The sequence below is a fragment of the Panulirus ornatus genome, chromosome 33 (assembly GCF_036320965.1).
Source record: "Panulirus ornatus isolate Po-2019 chromosome 33, ASM3632096v1, whole genome shotgun sequence".
Lineage (NCBI taxonomy): Eukaryota > Metazoa > Arthropoda > Malacostraca > Decapoda > Palinuridae > Panulirus > Panulirus ornatus.
The window spans coordinates 18271889-18290797 of NC_092256.1; the positions used below are offsets into that span (position 1 = coordinate 18271889).

Below are 18909 nucleotides of genomic sequence, written 5' to 3' on the forward strand. Positions count from 1 at the left end.
CCTACTACCAACATCGCTACCACCACCACTACTACCAACATCGTTACCACCACCAGTTCACTTCTACCAACACCACACCGCCACGACCATCTTCGCTACCACCACCATCAGCACCACAACCAGTTCTACCACCGCTGCTACCACAATCCCTCTCCCACATCCATACCACGACCCCTCCGTCACGAAGACTCTCCCTCCTCTCTCTCTCTCTCTCTCTCTCTCTCTCTCTCTCTCTCTCTCTCTCTCTCTCTCTCTCTCTCTCCGTGGAGCACCAAAGGTCATGACCCAGTGGAATCTGCTGCACTTTTTTCGGGCCAGAGAGAGAGAGATAGGTAGATAGATAGATAGATAGATAGACAGATAGATAGATAGATAGATAGATAGATAGATAGAGAGAGAGAGAGAGAGAGAGAGAGAGAGAGAGAGAGAGAGAGAGAGAGAGAGAGAGAGAGAGAGAGAAATTTTGCCAAACGGCAGGGCTAGCGGGGAGCGCTCACCTCATATACTGTTTGTTTTAGAGAGAGAGAGAGAGAGAGAGAGAGAGAGAGAGAGAGAGAGAGAGAGAGAGAGAGAGAGAGAGAGAGGAAACCCTGGTTTGGGGAGTAATCGCCTTAGGTCGTTATCACTTCTTAACAAGCTTACGAGGCGCGACATTGCTGGAACGCGGTTATTGGATCCCATCCTCACTGTGGGTATTTGAGAGATTTTCGAAAAACCCTCCTCATTCCACACGTTGCGATTGAATTTCTGATCCCATAGACTTTGGGAATTTTTTGTTTTTCATCCAGTCTTATTATCTGAGGGGTATAAACTTTTCTTATTCTCTCTCTCTCTCTCTCTCTCTCTCTCTCTCTCTCTCTCTCTCTCTCTCTCTCTCTCTCTCTCTCTCTCTCTCTTTAATTTTCCGTTTCTCTTACGCTCTCTTTCCTTTCTCTCGTTGGCCAGCCGACAGGGCATAGGACCAGAATGCATGCCATACATGTCTTTATATATATATATATATATATATATATATATATATATATATATATATATATATATATATATATATATTCTTGTTCGGTTTGTGTGTAGTTTCATCCAGTATAGAAAACGTTCGACCGACTCTGTTATGCTGGTTGTTATACTAAAGTATTTGAATTACCTAAATAATCATCCATGGTATGACACAAATATTCCAGTGGCGATCAATGGTGATGTATTTATCCCCTAGAAGGAGTTTCTAGAAAAAAAAGTGTTCAAAAAGACAGGCGCGATGTTGGATACAGTGATACAAATATTCGAAATGACTGAAAGGATCTTACGTAGAATGATACAAAAATTCGAAATGACTTGAGTGATCTTAGGTAGAATGATACAAATATTCGGAATGACTGGAGTGATTTTACGTAGAATGATAGAAATATTCGGAATGACTGGAGTGATTTTACGTAGAATAATACAAATATTCGAAATGACAGGAGTCATCTTAGTTAGAATGATACAAATACTCGAAATGACTGGAGTGATCTCAGTTAGAATAATACAAATATTCGAAATGACTGGAGTGATCTTAGTTAGAATGATACAAATATTCGAGTGATCTTGGGTGGGTTTACTGCCGTGGGTGGAATTCCAGGAAATGTGGCCAACCATTGGAGGCAGAGTCGCCACTTGACCTGCATGATAATAGCTCTTAGCTTTGCCTAGTCACTTGTAGAAAGGAGTGTTGCCCTCGCCTGGAAGAGGATCAGTACCTTCGCCTGGAAGGGCATCACCGGTGACCGTCGCCTGGAAAAGGACCACCACTTTCTCTTGGAAAAGGACCACCACTTTCTCTTGGAAAAGGACCACCACTTTCTCCTGGGAAAGGACCACCAATCTCTCCTGGAAGAGGACTACGACTTCCTCCTGGAAAAGGAACACCACTTTCTCTTGGAAAAGGACCACCACTTTCTCCTGGAAAAGGACCACCACTCTCTCCTGGAAGAGGACTACGACTTCCTCCTGGAAGAGGACCACCACTTTCTCCTGGAAGAGGACCAACTCCTCCTGGAAGAAGATAATTACCTTCCTCTGTTTAAGCAGTATACTTTCGCCGTTCAAGACTCACTCTAACAAGATGTTAGGATGACTTTCGCAGAGAAAACGACCTCTCCTTTGCTCCAAAAGTGGATCCTTATAGTTTCTTCAGTTTAGTGACGCCAGCTTCCACGGTGCCCGAAGAAGGTTCAGGAATATGTCCATTCCTTGGGCAGTGAGAGTTGTGAGTGGCCATAGGATTATCTAGGACACCTGGAGGAGTTGAAAATGATTTGATGAATGGTTATAACTTGACCTTGTTAGCCTTGATGACCCTGATGGTCGATAAGCCGAAAGCTCAAATAACCAGACAATCAAAAAAAACCCTTGGCCAGTTATGGGTCACTGGTCGTTCAACTTCAACTCACGCTTTCTTGAACAACTTTTGTTTTACAGCAGCTTGACGTGTGTGCGAGGGGGTTTTCCTTATCGCAAATGACTCTGTCTTTCCCGAAGGCTTTGCAACAGGCCCAACGAAACGAGGAAAGAAAGAAATGAGCGAGGAAATTCTAATTTCTGGAAAAGATAGAAAAGAATATCGTCGATTTAGCTCAATATAAAGATACGCCTCATCTGACCAACTGATTCACCCATAGCATAATGAATGGGTCTGATGATCATTGGCGTGAATTAAAAGCCATTACTGACTGCCGGCAAAATATCCAGGGCCTTGATTCAAACGGTTTACCGACGACCTTTACCGCGCAGGGCTGTCATCGACCACCCAGTGAATCATTGCTTTTTTTGTACGTGTTTACCGAGAAGCTGCATAGCTAAATTGGAGGTGATGAACTTCCATTAAGAGGAACACTTGCTAATGCCCTTCTGTCACCCCTTTGGCGGGATGCCTAAGCACCTGCCTCCCTCCCTGGTCCTTGAACTCATGTTTCATGAGCGCTCAAGACGCCCTCGGAGACTCGGGTGGAGACACGTTTTATTAAGGCGACTTGAAAGAGAATTCTGATCATGAAGCAAATGTTATTGAGGGATTTTGTACGTCAACACTGTGATTGAAACCTATTGAAGAAAAGTAGTGTAAGTAAAGCGAGAGAGAGAGAGAGAGAGAGAGAGAGAGAGAGAGAGAGAGAGAGAGAGAGAGAGAGAGAGAGAGAGAGAGAGAGAGAGCGTTGCTCCCTGTGGTAGATCACTTGTGGTGATCAGTGGTTGAGGCCACTTTGTGGCAGGGGGGTCCCCTCAACGTGTGAGTGTCCCTTGGCGATCCCAGGGACATTCTTCCAGCCACCACTTCCTGCCCTCCTCACCCCCCCCCCCTCCCTTTAGTGTGTCCTAGCACACTCATGCCCCAGAGTCGTGAGTATTAGAAACACATCCCATTAACCCCTGTGGTGGTATGTTGAAGGACACACACACTTCTCCCGACTGGTGTGTTCTGGGACACTCCCCCATACCTCCAAGTTAGGGAGCCGTAGTCTTACTTTTCGAAGACTTTGAGCTAAGAAAAAGAAATTGATACGTTTTTATAGATATTCTATAGAAATCTGTCTTGTAATAGTCATAGGTGAATCTGTGCTGCATTCATTTTTTTTTTTTCGAAAATTTCCAAAAATTTCTCCGATAGATAAGTAAACACACATGGGATGCACTCGCATAATAGAGTAATTGATAAGAATATATGTCTTTAGCTTTTACTTCATGCGTATCAAAGGCAAACGGAACATATATGTTTTGATTCCCTGTATGTACGCATGTGTGTGTGTGTGTGTGTTGGTCTGTCTGTCTCTGCCTGTTGCTAACTGAACTTTAGATTTACTATTCATCCTAAAGTCACTGCCCAAAAAATTGATAGTTTTTTCATTAATGATATGTAGGCGTGTATATCTTGTGGGTGGTCATTTGCGTATCAATTACCCAATCAGGTTAATTAAGCTTGGGGCTATAGTGTATCCGGTACTTGCGGCTGCCACCGCTAGAGGCGCCACGTATCGTGTTTTGCAGGAGATGCACACGGCACGAAGGAAATGCACTCAGCACGCAGGAGCAGCACACGGTACGCAGGAGCTGCACTCGTCACGCAGGATTGGCGCATGGCGCGCAGGTGCTACAAACAGCAGACTGGAGCCTGGAAAGCTGTTCTGTCGCTAGATCTTGGGTGTTTCAAACACAGACTCTGAACAGGACCTAAAAGGTATTAAGATACTGTAGAAAACTCCGGAAATGTTTCATAACTACAAGCTTGGAGAATACAAGGAGTTGAAGCCCAATTAGGTTATTTAAGAATGATTATTGAATAGATATGAGTCAAATGACTTTGCAGTCGTAATATAATTCATTTTTCAACTGAATTATCTTTGATGCAAACACTTAAATCCTAATGACTTGGGAGCGATTTTTGTTGTTATTTCAATATTTCTGGATTGTAAAATGCTATCAAACTTCTTTTTTTATTATCTAATTTGTATTTGATTGTACGATTCTGATTTTACAAGATTGTCTATGCATTAAATTGTGATATAGATCTGATATTTTCAATTTTTGCTAAAGATTAAAAAATCTGAAATGGATCACTAGGGGAATAGCGATCATTATGGATCTACAAATATGATCATTGGTAAATAATGGATTTTAGGATATACCATACGACTGTGAACTTATATCTCAAATATATGAATAAGTTTCTTTGTCTTTGAGTAAAATGAACTTATCTCTCGATGAGGAGGATTTAACACTATGTTTAGCGGGTCGTTTGTTTAATGCAACGTGAGGGAGGGAGAGATAACAGAGGATCTGATACTCTGTGACGAGGTTAACCTCTGGAAGAACAGTAATAGTACGCTTGAATTCCTTATCTCTATCGATGGAGACGGGATAGTAAAGTAGATGGCTCCTTCCCTCCCTCCTCCACAACAACAAGAAAAATAGCCACGAGGGAACGCCATGCAGTGCAGACCCCAGGGTATACTGACGTGGATATTCCATAGGAAAGGATAGATTGGGAAAATATAGTCTACTCTGGGAAAAATTACTTGAGTCATTGAATTCTATTATTTTCAGCCATGTGTGTGTGTGTGTGTGTGTGTGTGTGTGTGTGTGTGTGTGTGTGTGTTGCAGCTTCGATTCCCAGTTGAGGTTTTCTTTGCCAAGGTCTTGTCGTATCCAGATCAATAAAAGGTCGCCACGGGCCGTGTCTCCAGTAGTGCTTCTCATCACCGCCTCCTCTTGGACAAGGACGGGAGGGAGGCCTTTGAAGTGCCTGCATGTCGTGGCATGAGGACGGGGGACGACCTCCTCCTCCTCCTCCACCTCCTGCCTGACGGTGGGAAGGGGAGGGTTAGGAGGAAAGGGGTTGTGGCGGAAGGAAGGAAGGAAGGGAGTAATAAAGATCATTGTTATCACATACTAAACCTCTAGCAACACCAATCCCTGCCTGATTCAGATCGATCTACTTTGTAAACCTAAGTTGATCAGACACCCATTGCGTTCACAGAGCAATATAATGTCTTTCACAAATGACTTTTATTAACCCCAAAAGCTGGATCATCATTTCATCTATACAGAAAAGAAAGTCAGAAATTACTTGCCATGTTCCTTCTTTCCGAAGCTCTTTATCTTCTCATGTCTTTTTTTCTTTCATTTTTCGTCCCTGTATTGTTGATTTTTTTTTGTTCTTTCATAAGGTATTTAGTGTCAGCACATATTTTCCTCTCTGTCGACTGTTGTTATTGTATTTCATTTCGGTGCATTACATTTACGCTGGTAGATTTGTCTGTGAGGTGCTAGGGTGCCCTTGTTTTTTGGCAGAGAACGGCGGAATGGCATTGGTCTGTGGTACAATACTTACCCCCCGCTACTTCTCCATTTTATACTTCCCATGTTGCCGGATCAACTCTCCCGCTCAACACGAGCACATTTTTTCCCCGAATGTTTGTCGTCTTAGCCAAGATTTTATATCCTACATTAGTTTACTGTTGTTTGTGAATAGAATTTTCGTAATTTTCGAAATTGAATATTTTTGTCATGTCTTATTACCATTCACCTCTTAATGTTGCTTCTGTATACACTTCGTTGTATCCTCCTAGTTACTATGTTGTGACTTGTCTGCTGTTTGCTCGTATGTTGCTTGCAACATATATGTTGCATGACCTAGAGTGATGTATATTATTTTGTACGTTGTGCTTTGTCGCCTTGGCAAGACACGTGTATGCAGGTCATCAATGTCTCCTTTGTGTCTTGTCCTATTCTCACCCCACTGCAAGAGAATGTGATTATATAGCACTGTATTGTCACGAAGCCCCTTCCTCCCCCCCTATGGAGCTTTTAAGGCTTCCCCCGTCGTTATAAACCGAGGAGAGATAGTCCTTACGTCTGAAAGGCACTCGGATCAAAAGCGCCTGGTGTCTGTTGCTGTGAAACCATGCGACATTCATCGGTGGTCTCAGTCATCCTCCTGCTCGTCAGCCAGTTCGCTAATGTCTGTTGTAACGTCTGTGACGGTGGACATGGTCTGTGCTGCCGTGGGCGTGTCTTTGGCGCCCGGGGGGATGTTTGTATCTAGTTCTGTTTGGAATTGTCTCTGTTTGGAACACGAGGGGACCAACCCTTAAGTACGACTTTGCGACCCATGAGCATGACGGTATGGCCCTTGAGCACGACGGTATGACCCATGAGCACGACGGTACGGCCCCTTGAGCACGACGAAGCGACCTGGTCATGATACCTAATGGTCGTACGATCGCGTTGAACGGTCGTACCGTCGTGCTCAAGAGATGAACGTACCAGACTCATTGGTTTTCTCCACGTGTGTATGTGTATGTGTGTGTGTGTGTGTGTGTGTGGGTGTGTGTGGGTGGGTGTGGGTGGGTGTGGGTGGGGTAATCGCCGTTATGGTCGAACATGTCTGAAAGAACTCTTTTTTTTTTCCAACCTAAGGTATATTCTCGTTCTCAAGGGGAATATAATGCTATACATAACCCCTATATGGTTTCATGGCGTTCCTTAGCGTCCCACGGAACCTAGTTTCAGAACCCATGAACTAGAACACCATAGCTTCTGAACCTGTTTGAAATGAATGCAATTATATTTTTTATTTCGTCATTGATCCATGTTAGCTGTTTCCTGGCGTGAGCGATAAAGCGTTCAGAACAGACACTCAGGAGATACGTGGCCAGTATTCTTTCTCCCCTGTATCCAAGGGATGAATGTATATATATATATATATATATATATATATATATATATATATATATATATATATATATATATATATATATAGTGCATATGAATGCGCACTACCATATAGCATACAAACCTCCAACAGCCAGGATCGAACCCGGGACCCGTGCGTAATGCTCCCGCCTCTTACGCAGGGGTCCCGGGTTCGACCCTGGCTGTTGGAGGTTTATATGATATATATATATATATATATATATATATATATATATATATATATATATATATATATATATATATATATATATATATATATATTCCTCTTAATACCTTCGTAGTAAAGCATAGATACAGACATACATAAGATATACTGACAATCAGACAACAGACCTATTATGTATTGCCTGTAACGAGACAAACATTATGTGTAAAAAAGAATAGAAAAGAAAATATAGCGAAGGTTTTTTTTTCACATCTTCCCTCTCTCATCTCTCACAGCAGGAGTGAGCGAGGGACAGCAGCAGCAGCAGCAGCAGCAGCAGCAGGAACAGCAACATGCCGCGGGCTCGATGCAGCGATGAACTCAGTGCCATACACTCGACGGCGACGCGCAAGGACGACAGGTGAGAGAGAGATAGATAGATAGATAGATAGATAGAGAGAGAGAGAGAGAGAGAGAGAGAGAGAGAGAGAGAGAGAGAGAGAGAGAGAGAGAGAGGAGAGAGAGAGAGAGAGAGAGAGAGAGAGAGAGTCAACCCGCGCACATATGGTCAGTACTGATAAGTAAGACACGAAGTCTCGGAGGGAAGGATTGAGGGGTGTTTCCCCTCTTCGTGTATGTGGGGGTGTAGTGGGTGTAGGTGTTGTTGACGACACAGCTTATGAATGAGGTTAGTTGTAGTGGTTAGCGTTAGGCCGGTTCGAATCCTAGGTGCGCCAGTCGGTCCACTTACTTTCTAGGTGTTCATCCTCCCCTCCTGGTCGTTCGATAAATGGGTATCTGGCTGAGGTGTGTGTGTGTGTGTGTGTTCACACACATATAGGAGTAAAGACATAGTACATGTATTCAAGTTTAAGGGGCAACAAGAGTGTAAAAATTTTTTCCCTGCAACACACAAATAATAATCACACACAGCAGTCAATAGTTCACTTAAAAACATAACTTTATCCCTCAATTTTACCATTTTCTAATTCACCGTGTCGACTATAGATCATCAAATACCCTCCTCCTCTTCCTTCATTTATTTCTAACTATAAAAGGAGCATAGTTCCCCCACCCCCAACCTCCTCTACCAAAGCCACAACATGACAGATGAACACTCGGAAACCTGACCTTTGCATCGAATATTCATGTCCACAGAAGCTAACGTTGACACAGAGGAATGGAAAAGAAAAACATTCATCAAGGTTGACAAAAGCAAGGACTAGTGGGCCAGTGTTGTGCGAGGCAGTACCCCTCTAGGCTACTCCCTTGTCATCATCGGTAAACAACGGCTGTATGTGGTTGGTGGGCGGTGCTGATTAAAGCTGCCACCCCTGCCCCACATCCCCTTGACCACGCCCTCACCCCCTTGACCACGCCCCCACTCCCTTGACCACTCCCTCACCCCCTTGACCACGCCCCCACCCTCTTGACCACGCCCTCACACTGTGGCTCCCAGAGGTTCCCTACTACTACTATTACTACTACTACTACTACTACTACTACCTACTTCTACTACTAATGCTATTACTACTACTACCACTACTACTACTGCTACCTCTTGTTACGTAGGCGTGGCTCCAGTTGGCAGTTTTAAAGAAAGGAATATGCGACTCTCAACTTCATTGTGTTCTGGGAACAAGTTGAACAACATGAGACTCTAGTGATCACCCTCAAAATTCTGGACTCAAAGACTCTTTCTGATCATACACATTCCAATGTATCATAAAAAACCAGTTATCACAATCATTTATCAGTTATCCACACCAGTTTTCACTCATATTTCGAACTGAAACGCGAATGTGAGATCAGTGGATGAGGGTCTTTCTGATCTCTTTTCAAGCAACTGACAAGTGGAATGCAGACTTTATGTGTAGATAAATGACATCTACAATAGTGGGAGAAAGACAAAGCAAACTAACAAGGATGTAAGAGAGTATTAAGAACTGGACCATAGACTGCTGTGTTTCTTAACGGTTAAAAGGTTTATGGGAGAGTAAACAGAACGGGAATCTGAAGGTATTTCGACGCGGCAAATTGTGGGAAGAGGGGCGAAATTGGAGTGTGAGCTGAAAGGAATGGACGCTGGGGGGATTGTCTTCCACTGGTGTGATGCGATTTGCACATGAGCGCTTGACGCGGGAATCACTCGTACTGGGGAAAAGAATTCACGAGTGTTGTGGACACACAAGACACAGAGAGAGAGAGCCCTCTGGATGTGACTGGGAGCAGTAATCCTGTAGAAAAGGACTTCGTAACTACACGTCGTTACGACTCTTGAACACGACGTTACGAGCCATTGAGCACGAAGGTCAAAGACCACATCACCATACCCCAGGGTCGTGCTCATAGGTTGGATGGGGAAATAACCCTATTCCTTAATGGCAGAAAAAAGAAAATAAAATAAAACCTGATCTTAACGGAGGGAAACAAGAGGAAGAAGATACTATCTCCCAGCACACGAAGGGAGGCTTGTCTCCTGTGGTGAAGGGAACTCTACCCAAGAAGGGAAGGGAGAACCTTCCCACGTAAATGAGGCTTTGCCTATGTACCATTTCCCCCCCACACAACAGTACGATCACTTTACACCCAGCCACTCTCCTACCAGCCTCCTAGCCTACCTACCATCCCTAACAAACTCGCCCTTGAGCCAGTCGAAGGAATCTGAAGTCGCCCTTTACCTATCCTGAGGTCAGAGCGCTTTCCCCCTCCCCTTCTTCCCCCGCCAGGACCTTCCCCACCATCCACAACTCAACAGTGGCCCGCGGGATAAGGGTGCGGAAGAAGGGCTTCCACGATTATCCTTTTTTTACACCAGCTATCAAGCGGCGCGCAACACGCTAGTCCTCTCCGGACTTCCGCCAAAAAAGATATCACCTGGACCGCACCCGATCATCCTATTTGCACCACTCTCGCCACCGTCATCATCTTCCTGCCGGAGATCCCTCGTGCCCTAGTTGCAGTCCAGCGCCACAATCGCATCGAACTCCTACACGCTCGTCCAGGACGCTACGAGAACAGCCCCTTCCTTGCCGTTTGTGGATGTGATCAGATTGCCAGCCTAATGTTCGTATGCAAGTTGCCTTTATTGTGTGGATTTTCTTTGTAATAGTTACAGTCTTTGCCTAAAGTTCAGTAAGTTTATCATCATTATCATTATTATCATTATTTTTATTATTATTATTATTATTATTATTATTATTATTATTATTATTATTTTGATTATAATTATTTGTATCAACATTAATATTATCATTTTTGCTATTGTTATTGTTATTATCATTATTATCATTATTATCATTATCATCATTATTATTATGATTATTATTATTAGTATCATTATTATTATTATTGTTAATATTATCAATATTATCATTATTATTATTGTCATTCCACTGTCACCTCGATTTCCCCATACACTAGTACATCATCAGCCCTCCCCACCCCCGACACACACACACACACACACACACACACACACACACACAGAGTAACGGACAGGTGGGGGAGGGAGGAGGGGAGGTGGGGGTGGTAGGGGAGGGTGTGGGCCGAGCAGGAGTCAATATGGTGGAGACGCCCCCACCACCACCACCACCAGCAACATCTCCGATACCATCTACGTTAAAGAAGACCTCCCGCCACTTTACCCACTCGTGGGGTCGTTACCAACTCATACTTACACTCACACTCGATGGACGCACTCATGCCAGACGCATGCACTCACACTCGATGGATGCACTCATGCCAGACGCATGCACTCACACTCGATGGATGCACTCACACTCACGGCTCGATGGACGCACTCGTACTCAGACGCATGCACTCACACTGGATGGACGCACTCACACTCACGTGGACGCGCACTCACACTCACACTCGATGGACGCACTCGTACTCAGACGCATGCATTCACACTGGGTGGCCGCACTCTTACTCACACTCACACTCGATGAACACACTCATACTCCTAACACCTACTCATGGTGGCTTTCCCGTTCAACCTCACTTCTAAATATGACAACTTCTAAGCCTGCGAAAAAGAGAGAATTAGATTTACACCTGTTTTATCAAGTTATCTTTTTCCGCCAGAGAGAAATGATTATATATTTCCCAGAGGAGGGCAGTAAAAGATGTGTATATCCTAATTATACACAAGGATGTTTTTTTTTCCAGTCTTGTATTCGAGCTTTTTGCTTTAGTTAGCTTAGCTCTTCCCTGTTTATATCATAGTCTGAAAAGACAGTCCTATTGTCTTTCGTCTGTAATTACGGCAGGAGAATGTCCTGACGCACGAAGACAAGTTGCTTATGATTCACCAGTTTCCTTGGTAAGACAGACGTTGCTGGCTGGTGGGATGGTAGATTTTCGGGAAAAGAAATTAATGTTGCACTGGCAGTATAGAAGGTATGAAGAAGAAAAATGGCAAGAGTGAGTGGTTACACAGGTGGACAATGCCATTCCGCCATTCTCCGACGAAACACAGGGAGGGTTTCTTTGTTGTCAGATCATAGGCTCAGTGAAAGTCCGAGGTAAGGGTTAATGGAGAGCTGGTCAGTGGTACCATGGCCCTCTGGAAGTATTTCTGAAATAAGGGGAAACAAATGTTGAGTAATTCCATTATACTAATACACTGACCATGGGTAAGAGCAGAGATCCAAAGCAGTAATTTTTGGAGGAATATATTGACCGAGGGAATATTTCTTTTTACAAGAATATATTGACCACGAATAATTTTTAGAATATATTAACCACGAAAATTTTTTATAAAAATATATTAACCACAAATATTTTTATAGGAATATAGTAACCGCAAATGATTTTTATAAGAATATATTAACCACAGACATTTTCATGATATTAACTACAAATCGATATTATAGAAATATATTAACCACGATTTGTTATAAGAATATATTAACCACGAATAATTCTTATAAGAATATATTAACCATGAATAATCTTTATAAGAAAATATTAACCTCGAATAATTGTAATAAGAATATATTAACCACAAATAATTTTTATAAAAATATATTAGCCACAAATGATCTTTATAAGAATATGTTAAACACAAGATTAATTTTTCTTTTACAAGATTACCCTAACCACAGGGGTAATCCTCAAAGAATATAATATTTACAGGAATATACAGACCACAGCAATGATTTTTTTTTTTCCGATAGGTTGACAAGTCAATTTTTCTTGTTTAAACGAATGGCTGGGTGTCTTGTTGTGACCGAATCTGAGTGGGGCTTTTTTTCTCTCTCTAAAGATACGTTTAAATATAGATATACCTACGTGCATTTTTTTTATTTGCTAAATTGTCATAGTTAATTCGTTTTTTTGGTATATCAAATTAACGCAACTGTAGAATTTTCTTGATGAACTGTATCAAAAATTTTACACATAGTCATATTATTTCTTCTTTTGGAATATAATCATAAATATGTCTACGTAAATCTGATAAGAAATATATGGAGATTCGGGCGAATGATCGAAAGCCAAAGGGGTTTTGTTTGGACTGGTTTGGACATCTTGTTTACTTAGAGGCTCTCACATGGTAGATTAATTAAAGCCCCTTTAATTTGCATAGCCCTGTAAACAATTCACTTCACCCCCACCACGCAACCGGCCAAACATCCCAGAAACTCGTAGGAATTATTACCCTCGAGCCACCGTCTCTCGTCACTTAAGTATGAAAAAAAAAAAAGTGAAAAAATTAATAGAGTTGGCCTCTATGCTGTCATCCGAATGCGTGTCGTTTTCTCACCGACTTTGTCTTAGGCTTAGTAGTATTCCCCCAGTGTCGGATCACTGGTCGCACCGACCGCGCACGGCTTCGGACGCTGGCGGCGAGAAAGGCTCCCGGGAAAGAGGATTTCATGTGGAGCCTCGCGATGCTCTCTTGTCTGGCTCCCGTTATTGTGTCGTTAGGCTTCCTGTTAGTGAAGCATCCTGTTGGTGAAGCTTCCTGTTGGGGACAACAACGGACGCGCGCTTCATACGGCGTTGACAGCAGTTGTTGCATACGGCGTTGACAACAGTCGTTGCATACGGCGTTGTCATTAGCTGTTGCACACGGCGTTGACAGAGGCTGCGGGATAAGGCGTTGCCTCCATCCCCACCCGGGCTCCATCACCTCTCTTTTCCTTCCCTCTACGTCATGATAACTCTCTCTCTCTCTCTCTCTCTCTCTCTCTCTCTCTCTCTCTCTCTCTCTCTCTCTCTCTCTCTCTCTCTCTCTCTCTCCTATACATTTTGTCTCCTTCCGTCTATCTTTTTTTTTCTTTTTTTCTTCACTCAGACAAAACTATTCATACTTTCTAATAGAATTTCTCAGTCAGTATACCTTATGTATAGTACATGGTGTTCCTTCATTGCTGTTATGTTGCCGATGTGCTGGATGAATAGTGAGTGGGAAGGAGCCTTCTACTTTACTATCCTGTCTCCATCTATAGTGGTAGGTGGGAAGAAGCCTTCTGCTTTACTAACCTGTCTCCATCTATAGTGGTGGGTGGGGAGGAGCCTCCTGCTTTACTATCCTGTCTCCATCTACAGTAATGGATGAAGAGAAGCCTTCTACTCTACCATCCTACCTCTATCCTGTACAGATTTTCAACTTTAGTACACTATGACTATCCACCACCACAATAACCTCGCTAAAACCATCAGGGTCTTAGCTTGCTCCAGTACTTCCCTCCCTCCTTCTATCCTTCTCTCGTCTCCTCTCCCTCCCTCTAGCCCTTGTGACCCACATGACCTCGCCAGAATAAGGGGGGCGGCGGGCCCTGCATCCTGCTAATGGATCTTGGCTATTTTTGCACCACTGCTCCTATCTCTTTAGTATACATTCTTGAGGATCGGCTTGGCCCTGCCGGTGTACCGACCGTGTGCGTCCGTAAGTATGAGCGAGCCTTGAGTCTGTACATATTCTAGCGTGCTTTACACGGTGTCTATCTGAATATCTATCTGGTTACTTATTCATCTATCTGTCTATCTATCTGGTTATTCATTTATCTGTCTATCTGTCTGTCTGGTTATTTATTCATCTCTCTCTCTCTCTCTCTCTCTCTCTCTCTCTCTCTCTCTCTCTCTCTCTCTCTCTCTCTCTCTCTCTCTCTCTCTCTCACCCTATCTATCTATCTGTGAAACTATCTGTATATCCATCTTTCTATATATCTATCTATCTATCTATCTGTCTATTCCTAAGGGGAAACAGGAGAAAGTGTATTGTTTACGTAATTCCCGTATGTCGTAGAAAGCTGTTAAGAAAAGCGGGAGAGGGTTGGGGGGGGGGGGGGGTGAGGAAAGCTGGAAATCCTCCCCTCCTGTATTACTTTCCAAAGGAAGGAAGAGAAGCTGGAGCCAAGCGAGGATATTTCCTCGAAAGTTCATTCATTTTTTTTTTTTTAGTTTCGCTACCTCGATCACGCCCGAAACAACGAACAAGTAAAAAGTAGAATATATATATATATATATATATATTATATATATATATATATATATATATATATATATATATATATATATATATATATATATCCATTTACTTTTTTCACTTTCCTTAATATAAACAACGGAAGAACTTTAAGCGCGAAAACCGCGAGAGTTGTAGACAAAGGAGAATTCAGTTTTAGCTGTTGATATTAATTAACCAAAGCCGTTCTTTCATAATCCGGATGGAGACAACAAGGAAAAACGCCTAAAAGTCCTTCACAGGCTTTTGTCTTTGTTTCTAAGTAAGTCTTGAGAATGGTGTTGTCACACTCCGCTCCCGCAGAAAACACTCGTTTCTCAGACCTCACAGATGTATATCATTTTATATATATATATATATATATATATATATATATATATATATAGATATATATATATATGTATATATATATATATATATATATATATATATATATATATATACATACTCGTAAGAAACATCCTTCTTCAACACACGGGTCGTCTTATTAGCTTATTCCACACTGGCCTTCTTTTATCCTCTGATGAATATGGCGTGTGTGTGTGTGTGTGAGAGAGAGAGAGAGAGAGAGAGAGAGAGAGAGAGAGAGAGAGAGTCCTGGCCCTGGTCATGGGTCTTACGCCAGGGCCAGCTGGCTTCTCCATCGTCTGGTTCCCACTTTAGCAACACTCGCGCCCAAATGGCTAAGTTCTCCTCCCTGTCACTTTAGCTCCTCATGTTTAGCCCCCCCTCCCCACACACACACACCTCCACCGCACACCCTCCATAAAATAAAACCTCGAGGACACTCACCCCATTTTTGTTTCCTCCACCCCTCACCCCACTAACTCTTCCCAGATCTTAGCATCAACAGGTTTGCACCCCAGTTCACACACACACACACACACACGTACGTACGTTACCACTACAATAGGTAGCAAAACCATAGTTTATATATATATATATATATATATATATATATATATATATATATATATATATATATATATATATATATATATATATATATGTACATATAAACAGCACAAATATGCCGGTGGAAAAATAGCATTTTTTTCCATAACAGTTTCTAGAGAGCACCAAGTTTTCTTAACGTGGAAATCAAAATGTTGGCAACTTGTGTGAAGCAAACATTGATTTGCTGGCGAGTGACGCGGGATTTCTTCTCCTTATCTTCTCTATGTTAAGGGGGGGGGGGGGGGGGGGAGACGATCGACACCCCCCCCCCCCACCTCCCCAGGGGAGGCTTTTTATCACGGCCGTGTCTGACCCGTCTCCCCTCCCCCCAGGGGTGGGGGTGGGGGGTCGTCGCCACAACGATCGATCCCTGGTGCATTGGTCTTCGAGCTAGGTACCTTGACCTTTGACCTGGCCTCGTTGGAGTCCACGGGTGGCGGTCGTTTGAGAGTTGCCACACTCCTGCTGTAACAAGGTACTTTGAGCATCTTGCTTCAAGAATAACACTCGCTGGTATTAGGGAAGGGGGGGGGGGGGGGGGTCGTCTGCGCACCTCCACTAACCTACAGGGTCGTAGACACTGACCTCTTAGGGTCGTCTGCTTCTCCACTGACCTACAGGGTCGTAGACACTGACCTCCTGGGGTCTGCTTCTCCACTGACCTACTGGGTCGTAGATACTGACCTCCTGGGGTCGTCTGCTCCCCACTGACCTACAGGGTCGTAGACACTGACCTCCTGGGGTCGTCTGCTCCCCACTGACCTACAGGGTCGTAGACACTGACCTCCTGGGGTCATCTGCTTCCCACTGACCTACAGGGTCGTAGACACTGACCTCCTGGGGTGGTGTGTGTGAGAGTTAGACATGACCAACATACCGCAACCTCAGGATCTTGAGTGGGTCATGTTTTTGTGAACGTAACGATCCCGACTATGTGTGTGTGTGTGTGTGTGTGTGTGTGTGTCCGCCACCTGCTTGGCCACATAGTATGCAACATATACCACCATGGCTCACCCCATGTTGAGCCACGCGACCTAAACACCGCTCACAACTCCAGAAGCAGTATTAACGCCAGTGCTCAGGTCAACGTCTGTGCGTTATTCGAATAACAATTACAAAAAAAAAAGAAATCAAACCTCAGCCTTTGTTGTTGTCTTGAGAACATTACCTTCACCGGTTTTAAAGCAACAAAAGACATTTACGAAACTGTGAACCCACAAACGTCTCATGACCCTTTTTGAAACACGACCTCAAATGCAATCAACGGCTCATAAGAGAGCGAAAACAAAAGCCAACCTTGGATTAAGATACCGTACGTCAGGCAGCTCCACCCTGCCATTGTCCGCAAACGGTGACCAGAAGAAAATCTGAAAAAAAAGAAGAAAACAATAACCCGCTGGAGCTGGAGACGTTTTGCATCGTCAGAAAGCTGCTGGAGGGAGCTTGAACGAAGAGTGTGTGTGTGTGTGTGTGTGTGTGTGTGGGCGGGGGGGGGGGGGGGGGGGGGGGAACTGATGGGGGCCGTGTGTGGAGAGGGAGAGGAGGAGGGGGCGGGAGATGGTAGTAGTGGTAGTGGCTGTCCGGGGCAAATGGAAAGCCCACCTTGTATGGCCGGAGAGGACCCTCCACTCTGTATTGAAATGGTCGAGGGCCCCGACACCAGCCGCTCCTGCTGCCGGCCACTCGACTCCAGCGAAGATAGAAAAATAAATCTTGTTCAGGACATAAGGGATATACAGGGCTGGAGGACGAGGGGTATACAAAGCTTGAGAACAAGGGATATACAGGGATGGAGATATACAGGGATGGAGCACAGGGGAGGATATACAGGGCTTGAAAACAAGGTATATACAAGGTTTGAGAACAAGGGATATACGAGGCTGGAGCACAGAGGATATACAAGGATGGAGCACAGGGGATATACAGGGCGACAACAGTACGTACCGACACCAATGTGTCAGGAACGGCACTGATGTTACGACGAAGATCTAGTTTGATATAGAGGGCTCTAGTATGATGGGGAGTGGTCCTGCTGTGACGTCGGGGGTCCTACAGGAGATGAGAAGGATCCTACAGTGACGTTGGGGGTCCTACAGGAGACGAGAAGGATCCTACAGTGACGTCGGGGGTCCTATAGGAGACGAAAAGGGCCCTACTGTGACGTCGGGGGCCCTACAGGGGACGAGAAGGACCCTACTGTGACGTCGGGGGCCCCAACTGCGACGGTAAGGGCCCCTTGTTTGACGGAATGGGGGCCCCTGGTGTGACGAGAGGGGCCCGCGCGACGGCGCGGGTGAGGGATGAGCGAGTCGTGGCACAGGACAGCTCACACAACACTGCCCCGTCAGCTGACCTGATAAAGCACGCAGCAGGGGAAAATGAGAGATGCCGGACACTCTCACGCAAGGGAATATTTGACTACCAGAGGCTAGAGAGGTGGTGTGTGCAGGGTCAAAAAAAAAAAAATGGGTGGAGTTACGTCAACGCAGGTTAAGGTTTGCGTTTCATATGGGGGAAGGGAAAAACAAACTACAGTCGTGAGGTTCAGGTGAGGCATAATAAGGGAAGTAACAACGACCGTCGTTTGCATTTGGTCACTTTTTTTTCGTGATTTACACAATCTTTGATCCTGCAACGAAGAGGGACTGAGTTACTCTGATCCTGCAACGAAGAGGGAACGATTTATTCTGACCCTGCAACGAAGAGGGAACGATTTATTCTGATCCTGCAACGAAACGGAACGATTTATACTGATCCTGCAACGAAGAGGGACTGAGTTACTCTTCTACGTAGACTAATTATATTAATATTGATGCGGATTAGATATTTCAGTTTGTTCCTTTTTCATTTTCTCTCCATATGTTTAGAGAGACTTACCACCGAGATGAGGCCAGAGAGAGAGAGAGAGAGAGAGAGAGAGAGAGAGAGAGAGAGAGAGAGAGAGAGAGAGAGACTCCTACACCGTCGAAGGCGATGGCGTTTTGAATTATACTCTGAAGCTGGAGATCGGTCGACCCTCGGCAGAGTTCGTGGTGGGAGTCTCTGGGCCCAGCACGGGAGACAGACGTGCTGTATGTTTCCCCAA

At 44.1% G+C, this 18909-nt stretch overlaps 1 protein-coding gene across 5 annotated transcripts in view; it reads left to right on the forward strand.

Annotated features, from left to right (window-relative positions):
* The window catches only part of Hdc (histidine decarboxylase), an 82248-nt gene that overhangs the window by 17390 nt on the left and 45949 nt on the right, over positions 1 to 18909 (forward strand). For 2 of the 5 annotated variants that reach the window (XM_071681772.1, XM_071681770.1), the window contains exon 2: positions 7687 to 7811. In XM_071681772.1, the coding sequence (XP_071537873.1) occupies positions 7766 to 7811 (46 nt within the window). In that variant the 5' untranslated portion in view covers positions 7687 to 7765. Of the gene's footprint in view, positions 1 to 7686; positions 7812 to 18909 lie in introns of those variants that run through there. The other 3 variants (XM_071681773.1, XM_071681771.1, XM_071681774.1) reach the window with 2 other exon arrangements.